Source organism: Zeugodacus cucurbitae, chromosome 5 (genome assembly GCF_028554725.1).
Source record: "Zeugodacus cucurbitae isolate PBARC_wt_2022May chromosome 5, idZeuCucr1.2, whole genome shotgun sequence".
Classification (NCBI taxonomy): domain Eukaryota; kingdom Metazoa; phylum Arthropoda; class Insecta; order Diptera; family Tephritidae; genus Zeugodacus; species Zeugodacus cucurbitae.
The window spans coordinates 31,734,849-31,751,274 of record NC_071670.1 but is presented as its reverse complement, the minus strand read 5'-3'; the positions used below and the strand labels follow the sequence as shown (position 1 = coordinate 31,751,274).

The following is a 16,426-nucleotide window of genomic DNA, read 5'->3' as shown; positions in this document are numbered from 1 at the left end:
TAAGTCCTAGCATAAATGTATTACAATAAACAGAAAAGTATCATAAGCATTAAATTGACAAAAAGCTAAAGCTAAACTGGATATAAATATAAATATAAAAAATATACATATTACACATAACTGTGGATGAAAGTAAAAAATGGGCACACGCGTGTATAAGGAAAACAGCATTATTTGTATAGTAACAAAAATTAATGATAACGGTTTATATAATTATAATTATATACATACATACAATAAATAATTATAAAAATTATATACAAAATTTAAAATGCGTATATATACATACATAAAAAGAAATTGAAATAAAAAATATTGAAATGACAAAATACAAATATTTGTTTATTTCATCGCACATATAAAATTTTTCTATAATTATAGGATTATTGTTTTAAATGGGGAAATTTTATATTCTTATGTTAATTGTATTTTTTACGTTTATTAAAACCTGTTCCCTATTCAACTTCGTTAATCATTCAGACGGCCGTCACTAGAATGGTTATATAGAGTTGAGGGAGCGTATTTCCGAAAGAAAAATGTACATAAATTTTTAGAGAAAAAAAAAACATAATGCTTAAGAAAACTGATTACTTAAGGGGTTAGGTTGGTTTCAAAATATACAATTTTTTATTTCTTATTAAATAGTATAATATGTTTAAAATATTCTCCAAAATTTTCAAAATTGTTCTCAGTAAAATTTTAAGATATAAATCCTTTGGAAGTTCCGCCCAGTTTCAATTTAAAACTAAAACTAAACGGGTTTATATCAAAACACGATTTCTCAAACAGTTATGGAGCGATTTCGCAAAATTCTGTGAAACAACATTGTCTAGATAATGAACGAAGAGTTTTTTTAATTTTTATTACAGCTATTAGTCTCTACATAAATAACAAAATAATATATTTTTCTTTCGTTCATAAACGAAATTTATCCATGAACTATAGAGATATTTTTGGTATATTAATTTTAGATGAACCAATAACGAGTTATGCTGGCCACGGCAAGAGGTTTTTTAGACGTCAAGGGAAATGAGGAACCAACCGCTGAGTTTTGGGTATCTATGTATATAAAAGAAAGCCCGCGAGGCCCGGGCCTAGAGCGGCACAATTTGGGGGGAGGCAAATTTTTCAGAATGTCAAAATTTTAAATCTGATATAATGTAACGACAATACATTTTAAGGATTTATTCTGATTTTTTTTTATATAAATTTACAAATAAATTTCTATGAAATAGAGTGTAATTCATTTTCTGATTAACTTTTTTATTCGTGAGTGCAATACTGATAAAAAACGTTTTATAACAGAAATAATTGAATATTGATAAGCTTTTTCTGACGAATTTTCAAAGCTCTGTTGACTTGTTGTATCTTTAGTAAAGTTAATCTTACAAGTGAGTCGCTTCTAAAATTGCACAATGTTTTCTTATTTTATTTTCAATGATTCCAGTGTTTCATATATGAATTGATATAAGTATTCATTTAAAATTCATCTTTTTATTCTTAAAAATGATTTCTATAGAATCAAATAAATGAATATACTCATTTTATAGCAAATTTTTTGAAAAATAGAAACAATTTGACGAAAATAAAAATTTAATAATATTGATGTTTCACTTTCGCAATATTGTAAATTATATTGACGAATTGACGACGATTATTGCACTCAACTTTATTGGAGAAAACAAAGATGAAAAACCTACTACGCGAGCTGAAGCTAAGGGACTGCAGCAAAAATTACAACATCTAGAAATAGCAATTCTAGTCATTGTTTGGAATGCAATTTTGGATCGCATTAATGCTGCGAGTAAAAAGCTTCAGGATTCTCAAGCTGATTTATTATCTGTGATAAGAATATATAGTTCTTTGACATTATTTCTCCAAGATATGAGAGATAAACAATTTTCTGATTATGAAAAAAAAGCCAAAGCACTATCTGGAGTTCAAAATTATTACCACTATGACACCCGTCGTAAAAAAACCCGAAAACTTCAGGCTGACGAGTTACGGGAAAATGAAAGAACAGCTTTATCTGGAGAAGAAAATTTTCGAACCAAAGTTTACTAAACCAAAGATACTGTAAGTGTACAATTGACAGGACGTAAAAGTACTTATCATAATCTTTACGAATTTTTTTTTTTTTTGACAATTTATATGAAATAGTTACCAATGAATTAAAAATTCGCGCAGATGAATTAGTTACAAAGTATTCTGATGATTTGGAAGATACTTTCGCGAATGAATGTATTTATTTGCACTGTCAACTCAAAGATTCTCTAATGATCACAAAAGATATTCGTTCCGCGCAAGGAATATAAAATTTTTTGCATTCTCAAAATCTTCACGATGTTTATCCAAATGTAGACATTGCTCTACGTTTTTTTGCTCTACGAACTGTTCAGGAGAAAGATCTTTTTCCACCTTGAAAAGAGTCAAAATGTATTTACGCGCAAGTATGGGTCAAGAGAGACTCAATGCTTTAGCACTACTGTCAATTGAAGCCCAACTAGTTCAAGACGGAGTCAAAGAAATAAAATTTCATCCTTTAAAAAGGGCGGCTAATCAGACAGGGCCTAGGGCGGCAAAATACTAAAATCCGCCAATGGTAAGAAGTGGTAAAATTTACTTATTGAAAGAGGATATTAAAAGCACTAATTAAATCTGTTTAGTGTCTTTTTACTAAGTTTTTTTTCACACTTCGGGCAATGTAAGATTTATATACAGAGGTAGTCAAAATTATTTACAGATCGGACGTTTTTTTACATGTTTCACACAAAAAGCTTTCGCTTGTTGTTGTTGTTGTCGCATGGTAACAAAATGCTATGTTGTTGTAAATCTTGATCTATTCCTGAGCGAATGAAGTCAGTTTGGCTAGAATAGCTAGCTAGCTAATATGGCGGAGATATAAGCAAACGAACTACAGACTCGTAGTAGTCAAAAGTATTTTTTTGCGTCAAAAGTATTTACACACCGCGATTTAGCCTCTATCCGTGGATTTGGTTTAAGCAAAAGTAGTGATTGGCTTCTATTGCATTCATAACTAATTAACAAAGCCTTAAAATATAAAACTTGGTAAATAAAAAGCCGAAACCAAAGATATTATGGATTATAACTAGATCAGAGACTGTTACTAAGTTTAAGGCTGGTGTTTCGGCTTCGGAGTTAGTACAAAATTTATAGAATTTAAAGGAATACTGTTTATTTATATATGACAAGGGCTATAGTATAAACGAGAACGTTAATGTGATCACCAGAAATTAAATTTAGTAGTTCAAAAGAATGTACATCTGTTGAATACACAACAAAAATACGTTTATGATACACTAATTGTTGAAGGAAATGGTGGTTTATATTTCCTGGAAGTCCCTGGTAGAACTGAATAGAACTGAAAAGACATTCCTCATGCCATTAGTTGAAGCCGCTGTTCGCGCTAGATCCAACAATGTGGTTTCAGCTGATTCTTCTCGAATAGCAGCCACATTGTAAGAAGTATTACGTAAGGTTCATTCAAGACTGAAACAGAACTGAAAAGACATTCCTCATGCCATTAGTTGAAGCCGCTGTTCGCGCTAGATCCAACAATGTGGTTTCAGCTGATTCTTCTCGAATAGCAGCCACATTGTAAGAAGTATTACGTAAGGTTCATTCAAGACTAAAATTACAGTTTACTCTTCAAACTGTTGAAGAATCAACATGTAATATTGCAAAACACTTTGCGATGGCACAAGTTTTATCAGCATCGAAAATCAGAAGGGACGAATTTACAATGACAGATAAACGTGCCATGGAAGCACTTAATCGTAAACTAAAAGATCTAAACATTGACTTGAGATGTTTTAAAGTCGCAATGATTTTACTGTTTGGCGATTTCCCCCAAAAACTAAAAGATTAACTGTTACCGACGAAATAAACGATTGCCTCAAATCACCAAATGGCGTTATGTGAAGGAACTTCAGCCAACAACAAACATAATAGTTGTGTTCCTGAATGATACATCTGTTGAAGATACCTCTGAGAAATTGCTGACAAATGGTAATGGTCGAGTACCTTTCGACAAATCGAAAGGATTTCGAATTTCTGTAACTTTGTCTTATCGAAAAATGAACTCATCAACAAGGTATAAATCACAAAAATAATGACTGGTTGAATGCGCTAGCAATTTTGCCGGTTAGGAATAAAAATGTAGATAATTCAGAATTAGATCATTGGTACACTTCATTCATTCAAATCTACTGACTGTGTAATAAATGAAGATGAAGCCATTAACTATTCAATTGAACTTTAAAACTCTTGGATGTGCCTGTACAACAATAGAATTTACGACTAAAGATTGGCTTCGTAGTAATCAAGGTTCGAAACTTAAACCAACTAAGACTGTGCAACGAAATGCCTTTGATGGTAAAAAAGAAGATGTTCTCATTTCGAGGATATCGATGATACATACCAATGTGATGATTGAGTTCAAACGACTTCAATTTCCGATCCGCTATAAATTTTAACATATGAGAAGGCTAATCCTTGAAAGTTGATTAAATTGAAAAAAAAATTCATGCTCCAAAATACATAGCTAATAAAGAATAATTTAAATACTTTAGTTTTTATGTTATTCTAATAAATAAATTGACTCGATAATATCAAAAATATGCTCATTTATTGCCCCTAAGGCGGAAGAAACTTCTCCTCTGGGTCAGCTAGTTATTAAATAAAAATGTCATAAAATATTCTTTGATATGCTGAATTGTGAATATGAATTAAATGATTATACAAATATATGTACTTAAAAAAAAAGGTAAAATACCTTTGCTTTCAACTACTGAAACCCACCTAACCCCATAATACCACAAAACATCATATCATATTGACGATTTCAAGGCGTTATATCTAATTTTAAGGCTTTTTACTTGCGGCGAGGATTTAAGCATATGCCAAATGATGTCAATTCTATATTTAATTCAAATAGGTTGTGCAGTTGCTGAAAGATCAGGTGTCACCTTAAAGTAGGCATGTCCATTGTACCCTGTCCGATTTGTTTACCAACTCACAGAACTACACCAATACTTTATTCAAATATCTCAGATATATTAAAGTTATTACATGCTTCCTTATTTGATAAAAAATATCACACAACAATATTAATTGGTCGTCCTTTCTACTACTGACTTTAAAAGTAACTAAGTTCAAATTGTTCTGTTACTATAAACATCCACTTTGTACTGGGTAATCAATCCATTTACAAACTCCTTATTTTCCAATCTTTATCCATTTTATCTCACCTACATAATCTTATTTTACCTATGTATGTGCGAAAATCTCTCTCTGTTTACAATTTAGTTTAAGGAGAAGTTGTGATTTATTACTGAATGCATTATTAATGGGAACAATTTGGTAATCAGAAATCAGCTGATCGATATAATTTAAAATTTATATGGCTGAAAAAAGTATTAAGATTTGGAAAAAATGAGATATATATATCTACTTATAGTACAATATAAAACTCGCTAGGAGCAAAGTGTGAAAATTATGAACTGCACAAAGACTATATCTTTAACAAAATATTATAAAAACGAGTTGTGTAATATTGGACTGCGGAACCTCAAAGTGAAATGGTTATTTATTTTGTTTTATTTCCTAAACAAATTATTTGAGTTCTCCGGGAAGAACGCCTGGTTGAAATGAATGCATTTTTATCACTCAATTAATTTCAAATATGTAACGACAATTTTAAATACCACAACAATATGCACTGCATTGGTATTTAAAAAAATTTTACAAAAAGTACAATTCTCTTACGTTATGGAAATGACATTGAGTTTCTCATAGACCCTTCAAGGTTAAATTATTTCTGTTTAGATATATGTATATACATATATAAAGCTCTTTTCGAATATTATCCGTAAACTGTCGAAAATCTAAATCAAGAGCTTAAGGGATATTTCACTCCCAAAAAGAAGAGAAACGATCTATTTCCAAACACTTGCAAAAACCGGAAAGATAAAACAAATCAATTGAGTTGGCTTAAATACAAATTATAAACCATCTTAATTTGAAACGTTGAATATGACCACAACAGTAGTGGTAAGTTGATTGGACCTTAATTATATTTTCTTACTATAAACCCCGAAATGTATGAAGTTCAGATTTTATTATATAAAAATAAATTTCTTGATTGACATTAATATTATATACTTTTGTGTTGAGTAATTGTGTCCGGCTGAAATTTCTCTAGTACAAAATCTGATTATTTTTGTAAATAATTTTGTAAAATCTTTCCAGTTGGGAATATTATGAGCATTGAATGATAAAACGGTATATTATATTTAACGTTTTATATAGGTCAATACACTATCAAGTGGAATTAATTGCGTTGACGTAAACTTTCACGCCTGCAAACTAAATTATATATATATATATATATATATACATATGTATGTATGCCACTAAACATTTAGTATCTGCACTTTACAAAATCTAATCAATATCATGAAAAATAATATTTTCTTTATATTTTGATATTTGCTTTGTATACGTTTGCACATATGTGTCTGTATGTCGATGCGGGAGTTCTCAAATATTGGCCATTGAGTACAGTGAATGGCGCATCACTCAATTTTAAACAAACACCTGATTTTCTTTGTATAGGAACGCTATTAATACAGTGTTTCATTTAATTAAAAAAATATTGAGAAACATAAATATTTTAATAAACTAAGAATCACAGATTATTTATGTTGTGTGAGTATGATTCCAATATAGTCATGAATAATCGATCCCAAAGCAAATCTTGCATTAGTGCCTTAAAGCAGAGTTGTTCTGTAACACTCTACAATACTCGACTAAACTAGCTTTTTCCAGGAGATTGAGTAATAAGTAAAAAAATTGAATTCTGCGATTTTCGAAAATAGCCTCCAGAATCGAAATATTTGATTGGTATTCTCCGATTCTCGAAAAATAAAAAAAAATATATATCGAAAATTACTCGACCCCTTATAACATCTGTCACATAAGCTTAACGACAGTTTTTTTTTATTTTTCGAACTGTTTTTTTTTTATTTTTTTATGTCAAGAGTTTAAAATAGTATGACCGTTTTAGTTTACAGAAAATTTGAAAATTTTGTTAGTTGTATCTTTTCATTCTCCCTTTTCTAAAGCCATAACGTGATTTTGGAACGTGACATTGGAACTATTCACATGACAAGTCTAAGAGTGTTCCAAGGTAACATGGACCTCACTAAAAGGCGAATCCCTTTTCCCACTCAGCTTAAATCAACCAATCCAGGTCACCTTTCACCTAATTTTTCTTTATTATGAATTGTTGTTCATTTACAATACACTGTATGCCGTTAATTAGCTCATACTAAATTTTATAACTTATCTACATATGAGCACTCAACAGATTGAAGTGCAAGTTTAACTTACTTACTTATAACTCAATTCGACAGGTATTGCGTAGATAGCTGCTTATAAATAATAATGCTCATCGTAGACGAGTTTCAAAACAACCGCCAACCACATCACTTCGTCGCTTCGTTAGCCTGGTCATCAACGTGTAAATTCTAAATTCCGAGAGGCATTGTGTTACATAATTAATAAAACAAAGCGAAAATGTCAACGGCGTCTTGGAGGTGTATAAAGTTAACGTACTTCGTAATTGGTATTATTACTACCATGCAAGGGTCTGTGAGCGGAAGTGAAAATATTCATGATGTAAATTATGCGCTCGGTATTAATTTTTTCGAACAATTTACAAACTTTGATGAAGTGAGTTTAGCGTGTTTAACGGATTTAAAAATTGTGGCGGAAGCGTTGAAAGACAATGCGGATTGGGCGCTAAAAAGTGTGTACATCTTATATTTATTTTAATTATTTTTTAATACAATAATATTTTTTAGTGCTTGATGCTTGGGGTAAATTCCCCTCTGGTATACTATACGGTCATCGCATGGAGATGGGAAATTTCGATGAATGCCTCGACATAAATTCACCATTGTTGGGTAAATACTGTCAGGCGTCTATTCCCGTAGAAACGACTGCATTTGGTTTGAATGCTGAAATACAGCTAGGCATATGCTTTCCAAATAAATGTAGTACGGAGGACTTTGATAAGCTTCTAAAATACTTTTTATCAGATTCATATAAATTAAATTTCAATGTGACAACCAAATTGCTGATCGCATCCACCTGTTCAACTCGCGAACTTGTCGAACTTGAGCCTCTCGATTGGGTTGCAATGTAAGTACGTGTTGATATTGATTAATATTACTTCATATACATATATAGACACAATATATACGAGCTCGTGTTATTAGGTTTTATTTTTCAATTGTTTCAAGTGTTGCGACGTTTGAAAACAAATAAAACGCTTGAATTCAAAAGCGCGTCCATTATGCTTAGAATGATTCTAGAACGTTGCTGCATATATAATAGAATATTTTCATTCCCACACTATTCTTGAAGAATTTTCCAAAATTTTCGATTTGCTAGTATTATTTAAATACTTGCGCATACACACCGAAGTATGGTATTTCCGACCACTTTTATTAAAAGAAAAGAAATTGAAAATCTATAGTGATTCTTTTCACCGATATCATACGATGACGAAGAGCTTTTAGACATACTTCTTTGGTACGGTGTGTCATTTTGAATATGTGCTGATGTAAAAATGTTATTTAACCCTCTGTGACTGACGTGATATAGTTCTAACAATTCTAATTCTAAGTGGTAGACTACCAGACACCATTTCTATGTCTTATATTTTCCAAGTTCCGTTTTGTAAAACTAATAAAACCATTTTTATTTATTGTTTATAAGTTTAAGCTATTATTTATAAAGGTATTTTTCTAATTCAAAGCGAAAATATGTGTTATTTATCGGTATGGCATGATTTTTCTGCAAAAAATATAGACATGTATTAGATCATCAAAAAACAACTCAAAAATAAATTTTTTTGAACAAATGTTTTTAATTTTTTATTATTTAGACTTCAATTTAACAGTTGATAACAAAAAGTTATAAATCCAGTGGTAAAAAAAAATTAACAAACATGTTAAATGGTACATTAAAGCTTCTAACTTAACAAACAAAAAATATTTAATGTTATAATTTATGTAGCAAAAATGTTAAATTTTGCTTAATTTGCATTTATTTAAACAGTCTTAAGACTTGAGATCATATGTATCTATAAATGTATAAAAACTACAACTTTTCCTGGGAGGTTTCACAAAGAGGCTTGGAGCACTGGAGGCAAATTAACTTTAAGCAATCACAACAGCAGTACCTTGTTACCCTTTTTATTTTTTTGGGACAAATTGAACACAATTTTTTACCACTTGGTGGATTAGATTGAATAATTGGTGGAGGAGGGGGTAGATCTTGGTCAAGTACCTTGGTGAGCATTATTCTTAGTTCTCGTGGTAACCTTTCATGGTACACCCGGAATTTCATATGGTCTAGCACCAATTCTCTTGCCAGATTGAGCATAAATGTTATTCTTCTCATTTTTAGATCACTGTCAGTACACATTTGATATAAGACAAAGGCATTAACTGACGTGTTGTTTAGGAGACACTATGAAAATATAACAAAAATACTGATGTTATTGTCTCACAGACACCTACCTTAATATTGATGTGGTTGACTCGCAGACACTTTTTCGCCTAAAATGACACGTGTGCGTGCATCAATTGATCTGAACAAACTAACATAGGCATAAGTACACAATAAGAAGGTACAGAGAACGAGAGAGTAGATGTATGGAAAATAACGGTACAAAATACTCTTTTGTGTCTGTTGGAGTCTGCTAGACTACCACATCAGTCACAGAGGGTTAATAATGTAATGCATTCGGTCTAAGCATTGAATCCGTTTCGATGGAAACATTTTATGAAGGAAACCGTATCGAAAATAAAATTTACGATCACATTGAACTCACTTACCTACTCGAAAAAATACATTCCGTTGCTAATAGATGTCGCTAATTACGAAATCATTGAATCCGTAAAATCGAAAATTTTGCTAGAAATTTATCCGTTGGTGCATGAGTTGCGGAAATGTAAAAGAAATAAACCTTTTGGAAGTTTTTATGTAAACAATTACTGATTACGGACTAAATCATGTTTTAAATGGGTATTTTAGAGGTATTTTAGAGACGAGAGACAAAAACGGACTAACAAAAATAAATTAAAAATGTTTAAAAGCGATATAATGTTGGCCCCTCGAAGAAAAAATTTCACAACAGTTAAAGGTTAATTTTAAGCACAGACACTTTATCAAATTTGTCGCATTTGTCGATAAAGGTCGATTAAACAGTTTTACGTTCATGCTTTGTGGTAAAGCAGTTTATTGACGGAATCAATGATTGCATGAACATTTTCGTTCGAAAATCTTTATCGTATCCAAATCGAATTCGCTGCGGATTCAATGATGAGGCCAAGAATGATTGAAGACAAGATTACGACAGTCGTGTACAGTTAGCTTTTTTGGGTTTTGAGTTCCTGTTAAGTGACAACTTTCACGACCCCGAACACCCGAGCAAACAAACAAGTAAGGAAGGGCTAAGTTCGGGTGTAACCGAACATTTATACTCTCGCAATTCATTTATTTAACTTAATTAATATTATATAATACACAATTTGACCCACATATTCGTCATATATATTGTATAAAGTCCATTGAAAGTTGGAAACCATAATATTAGGTTAGAAGCACCGAGGTCCTCGTGTTCGATATATTGAGCTTTAAAAACCTATGGTCCGATTTCGGCGATTTTTAGAATGGAGCTGCCACACTATAAACATAGTATTTGTGCAAAGTTCTGCACCGATATCTTCACCAGTGCTTACTTTATATATTGTAATGTATTGTCTTCAAAGTTCTGATATATAGGAAGTAGGCGTGGGTGTGAAGCGATTTGGCATATTTTAACAACATATTATTGGGAGGTAAGGAAACTATTACAAACCAAGGTTCATTGAAATCGGTCGAGTAGTTCCTGAGATATGGTTTTTGACCCATAAGTGGGCGACACCACGCCCATTTTGTAAAAAAATCTGTGTGCAGCTTTTATCTGCCATTTCTTATGTGATATTTAGTGTTTCTGACGTTCTTCGTTAGTGAGTTAACCCACTTTAAGTAATTTTCAACCAAACCTTTGTATGGGAGGGGGGCGTGATTATTATCCGATTTCTGCCATTTTTGTACTGTATAAGGAAATGGCTAAAACAAACGACTGCAGAAAGTTTGGTTTATATAGCTCTATTGGTTAGCGAGATATATACAAAAAACTATTTGGGGGCGGGGTCACGCCCACTTAAAAAAAATTACATCCAAATGTGCCCCTTCCTAATGCGATCCTACGTTCCAAATTTTACTTTTTAACTTTATATATGGCTTAGTTATGACACTGTATAGTTTTCGGTTTTCGCCTCTTCAGGGTGCTAAGGAATGTGTGTTCCAAGTTTCATTAAGATATCTTCATTTTTACTCAAGTTATCGCTTGCACGGACAGACGGACAGACATCCGAATTTCAGCTCCACTCGTCATACTGATCATTTATATATATATAACCCCATATCTAACTCTTTTATTTCTTGGTGACACAAACAACCGTTATGTGAACAAAACTATAATACTCTGTGCAACAGGTTGCGAGAGTATAAAAACAAAAGATAAATTTACAAATTGCACGGTGGTACAAAACAATAAAAGCAAAACAAAGAGCTGAAGTCAAGGCTAGTGCTTAATTATTATTTAAAATTCTAAGTGAAAATGTATTAACTTGAAAAAGAAGTCCGCAATGACTGAATTAAACAACAATAGTACAAAAAAGTCGTCTATAAAGAATTTTTTTCACTTTTCCAACCAACAAAAAAGTTGGCAAAATGGCGAACTTTTTGTAACAAAGCATATAATTCATTTTATATATGATGATTTTAAGAATTACGTTCATTGTGATATTTTATCTGCACATTATTCAATTTGGTTCACTATGTTTCACATTTCCGTTTTCCATTTGACAATTCTTCTGTTGCCTACTCCATTCGTGGGTCGTGAACGCGTCACTATGTCGTAATCTTGTCTTCTATCATTCTTGGATTAGGCCCATTATTGAAAAAAATGTTTGTGCTCCCAATATATGTATGAGAATAATTCGATAAGTACTTAGCCTAGAAATTTACTATCGTTGAATACATTTTCGTAGACGACGAAGGCTATTGGCAAAAATTAGCATAAAACTCGTAATTTTGAATGCTGTGTACGCGGTATATCAAACGGTTGGGTCATATCTTGTATGAAATATCGAGCGTGAGAAAGATGTCGGTATGGCGTTGGCGTTGAGTAAGCTCAATCCGAAGGAGGTTCTGAGTGATTTCATTCCTTCCAAGCAGCAGTCTAAATAGAGTTCAACTCGCGAACTTGCTCCAAAAAAGGCGAAGACTGTTCAATAAGTAGAACCAATATTGACTGCATGTCCCGAATAACGTAGCAGGAAAAAATAGCCTATTTAAATGGTTGAATTAAGCTTTAAACTGCTATTCTATCCATTGTATTCACCATGTTTGGATCATGCGGTTTTTTGCTCCTAAATATCATCTCTCGAACAGAAAACGTGGCATGGACAACTCAAAACTAAGGATAAAAAAATTAGTTCGCCAATTAATTAGAGTTGAACTTTAATAACTCGAAGTTGTTCATAACTCGAAATCTGGAATTGGCAATAGAAGTCAGATTTCAAAAAAATTACCTTCCGTAACTCGGTAGTCTCTCTAACTCGAAGTTTTTTTTTGTGGATTATGGGGATTCGAGTTAGGGAAGTTCAACTGTATTTCTCCATCAAAGAAAATAGTTCAACACTATTGCTCATATTTAACGCGACATTTTAGCGCAGGGTAGTACCTAAGTGCAGCCTGTTCGTTTGAGTTATAGGATAGTGTGTTCTATTGGCTACTCTATAACGCTTAGCCATTCTATGACAGCTAATGTCATTATTAGTATTATTGAATTTGTTGAAAAACTCACAAATTTGAAAGTGCTCATGCGTTGGAAAGAATTAAGGTTAGGCCCACAATTTGGGTAAATATATGTATGTTAATTGGGCCATACATTTTTTAAGTTCTTTCAGTAGGGTTAATACGCAATACACCTCTAACTAATGGTATATTAAACTACATAAAGTTCAGTAATTATCTAACTTAATTTCTGTACTAAAGTAAATATCAGTAAACGACTAATTTAATGATAAGTTACTGATTTTACTTCACTACTACCTCATTCCATACATTAAGATTAATTTAATTATATTTATAAATATTGTGTTAAATCTCAAGTTCAAATGTAACGATGACCTCTCCTGTTTTATTTCCTTTAGTGGGCTTTTCATTACTTTGGCACTTCTAATGGCGCTGAGCACTATCTTTGACTGTCTTTATAGTTACAAAAGAAGTAAGTCTTTCGCAAAATTTAATCATTTCTGTGAACATATTTATACACATATACAATCATGTATATTTGTATATGATTACAGAGCAACCCAACAAGCTGTTGGTTTCTTTTTCCATACCTAAAAATCTGCAGCAATTATTAAAAATTCAGCATGGGCACATACCCTGTCTCCATGGCATACGTTGTCTTTCACTGTTTTGGATAATATTTTTACATTGCTACCTGTATCGTATACTGTCTCCAAATATAAATGCGGTCGATATAAAAAGTGTAAGTCAGTCAAAAGTTTATTTTCTATGTAACCAATGCCATAGATAGATGGCATTCATATATGTTTGTATTTTTATGTAGTGGGAACAAACGCCATTTTCGATGATCGAACAGAGCGGCTCAATTGCGGTGGACTCATTTTTCTTTCTTAGTGGTCTATTGCTAATCATGGTGTCCTTCAGAGAAATGCAAAAGTACGTGGCAAGATAAATTTTTTTATTGCAAAATTTAACTAATCTTTATGTTACAGAAATGATGGAAAACTCAACATACCACTGATGTACATTCACCGTTATTTACGCCTTACGCCAATTCTTGCTGTAGCTGTTTTATTTTACATGTCGTTATTTAATTACATGGGCAATGGACCAATTTGGAAGAACCTTACTGTTGCAAATAAGATATGTGACAATACTTGGTGGGCCACACTATTGTATGTACAAAACTATGCAGCACCTGGTAAACTGGTGAGTCGTTTATTTTGTTGAGCTAATGTAAAGAAAACTTAGTCTGATAATACCTAAACACACACACAAAACCAATATCATTGCTCTAAGCATCCAAAAGCCACTCATACGCCCCCAATGTCTTTGACAAAAATTTCAGAATAACTGAGACCAAACGTTGTTACACTTATTAATTCGCCTTTCAGTGTCTTGGTCATACCTGGTATTTGGCAGTGGATACTCAGCTGTTCTTTTTATCGCCTATATTTTTAATTATGATCTGGAAGTGGCGGAAATTGGGTACAGCGGCAACAATAATTTTTGGTTTATTGCTGGTTGCTTGTTTATTTACCGTTATTGTGATAAATAAATACACAATTTACGACATTGCACGGTACACTTTATATTATATAATGATTTAAGCATTTTATTTATTAATATGCAATTGCAGAAACTATGGCACGGCAAGTGAGGCAATGCCGAAAATTTACTACTCCACACACACCAGATGCTCAGCCTGGTTGATCGGTCTGCTTTTTGGCTGCTACTTGCACTACAACAATGGACGCATCGCTAAAATATCAAATGTAAATACATTTCAACCCAATGCAAATTTTGCAATACAACAATTGCATAAATAACTTTAGTACACATTTTTTAGTGGTTAGTCGCATTTGGTTGGGTTGTATCGCTCGGCATGCTCTTCACATTGGTATTTGCTTGGTATCCGAAAACACTGCCCACCACAAGCGATCCCACCGTACTCGAGAGTGCTTTTTATTTTGCTGGGGGACGCGTAGCGTGGCCTTTGGCATTATGCTGGATAGTCTTCGCCTGTATAAATGGTTATGGTGGTCCGATAAACAGTTTTCTTTCATGGACCTTTTGGCAACCCATTTCGAAGCTTTCGTACATTATGTACATTTGGCATTTGATTGTGATCACTATAAATGCGTCGCGTATCAAAACTAATACATATTTTTCTGATTATGATGTGGTATGTCAGGAGTTGATAGTGTCCAATCTAGATATAAGAACATTAAATGTTAACTTTTGTCTATATGATTTCAGACTTTAAGCTTCTGGAGTAATTTTGGTGTAACACTACTCGTATCTGTTTGCCTTCATTTGGCTGTCGAGGCTCCGGTGGCCGATATAGAAAGTTACCTGCTACCACGGAACAAGCCAAAGACTGCTAAACGATCCACATTGCCCGTTACAACCACAATATCTCAACAGAATTTATGCGAGTAGGATTATAGGAGATATATTTCCAAATTTGTAATATAATATAACTATTTTTAATCCATGTATATATGTATATATTGCCAACTGATGTTATATACTCTCAGGTTAGTAGGTTACTTTAAAAAGCACAGGAAATGTTTTGGATCTTTGGGATCTTCGTATACAAATTTGTACACTGTAAACGTAAATGAGACTAGTTTATGTCCATAATTATTAATAAATATTAATTTAAAATTATAATCTACAATATGTAATTACTTGTATATTAACAATTGTATGTGTAAATATAAATTTTTCAAATAATAATATTTTTTCTATTTTAAATAATAGCTTTTGTTGCATGTAATGGTGTCAAACATTGAATAAGAAACTTTCAAGATATCAGATAATGTAACGCTAGGTGCCGCTGGAAACAAATGTATATAATATTTGTCCTAACTCATGCCTTACTTTTGATGTGCATTGAGAAAAGAGTTTTCAGTGATACTTTATACCAGAAACGATCAAAAGGCTACCTTTGATGAAAGAATTATAAAAATGAAGATACAAGCCTAGTAATGTACACTTCAATTCCGAACATACTTACATACAACTGAAGCTAATGAAAGCATATTAAAAATGATTAATAACTTGCAATGCTAATGTGTATTACAATGTTAATTAAGGAAGACGTAGTATAGTTTACTCGAGAGACATTTCAATGAGAATTCAGGGATAAAACAAGCAATTAAAATATTAGTTATGCATATATATTACCGATAATATTAGTACTGTTAATTTAACAATAGTCATCTTCGCTATCAATCATTATATTCTTTATTAAATTTGAGCTCTGTCTTTCCAAAAAATTATATTTCTTAGTGTTTATGATTAAAATATGGATCAAATACCATATTATCTTGATTTCTATAGATCTGACCAAATGTTAGCTAATACATGTAATCCTTTAATTTATCAATTATTAAAAGAACTTACTCAATATTTAGATGGCTAAAATATAATCGACCAAGCTGAAAAATATTGCGAT

At 32.1% G+C, this 16,426-nt stretch overlaps 1 protein-coding gene across 2 annotated transcripts; it reads left to right on the top strand.

Moving 5' to 3' along the window:
* The first annotated feature begins 1,575 nt into the window (after positions 1-1,575).
* LOC105219569 (nose resistant to fluoxetine protein 6) lies at positions 1,576-15,728 on the top strand. 2 transcript variants are annotated; one of them, XM_011195796.3, is made up of 11 exons: positions 1,576-2,076; positions 7,437-7,831; positions 7,887-8,226; positions 13,362-13,435; positions 13,518-13,705; positions 13,787-13,899; positions 13,956-14,172; positions 14,358-14,545; positions 14,603-14,738; positions 14,813-15,148; positions 15,223-15,728. In XM_011195796.3, the coding sequence occupies exons 2-11, from the start codon at positions 7,600-7,602 to the stop codon at positions 15,403-15,405; spliced, it is 2,007 nt and encodes a 668-aa protein (XP_011194098.2). In that variant the 5' UTR covers positions 1,576-2,076; positions 7,437-7,599; the 3' UTR covers positions 15,406-15,728. The 2 variants fall into 2 exon arrangements, with proteins under 2 accessions (XP_011194098.2, XP_011194097.2); XM_011195795.3 differs by lacking the exon at positions 1,576-2,076 and adding an exon at positions 5,823-6,072.
* The last annotated feature ends 698 nt before the right edge of the window (positions 15,729-16,426 follow it).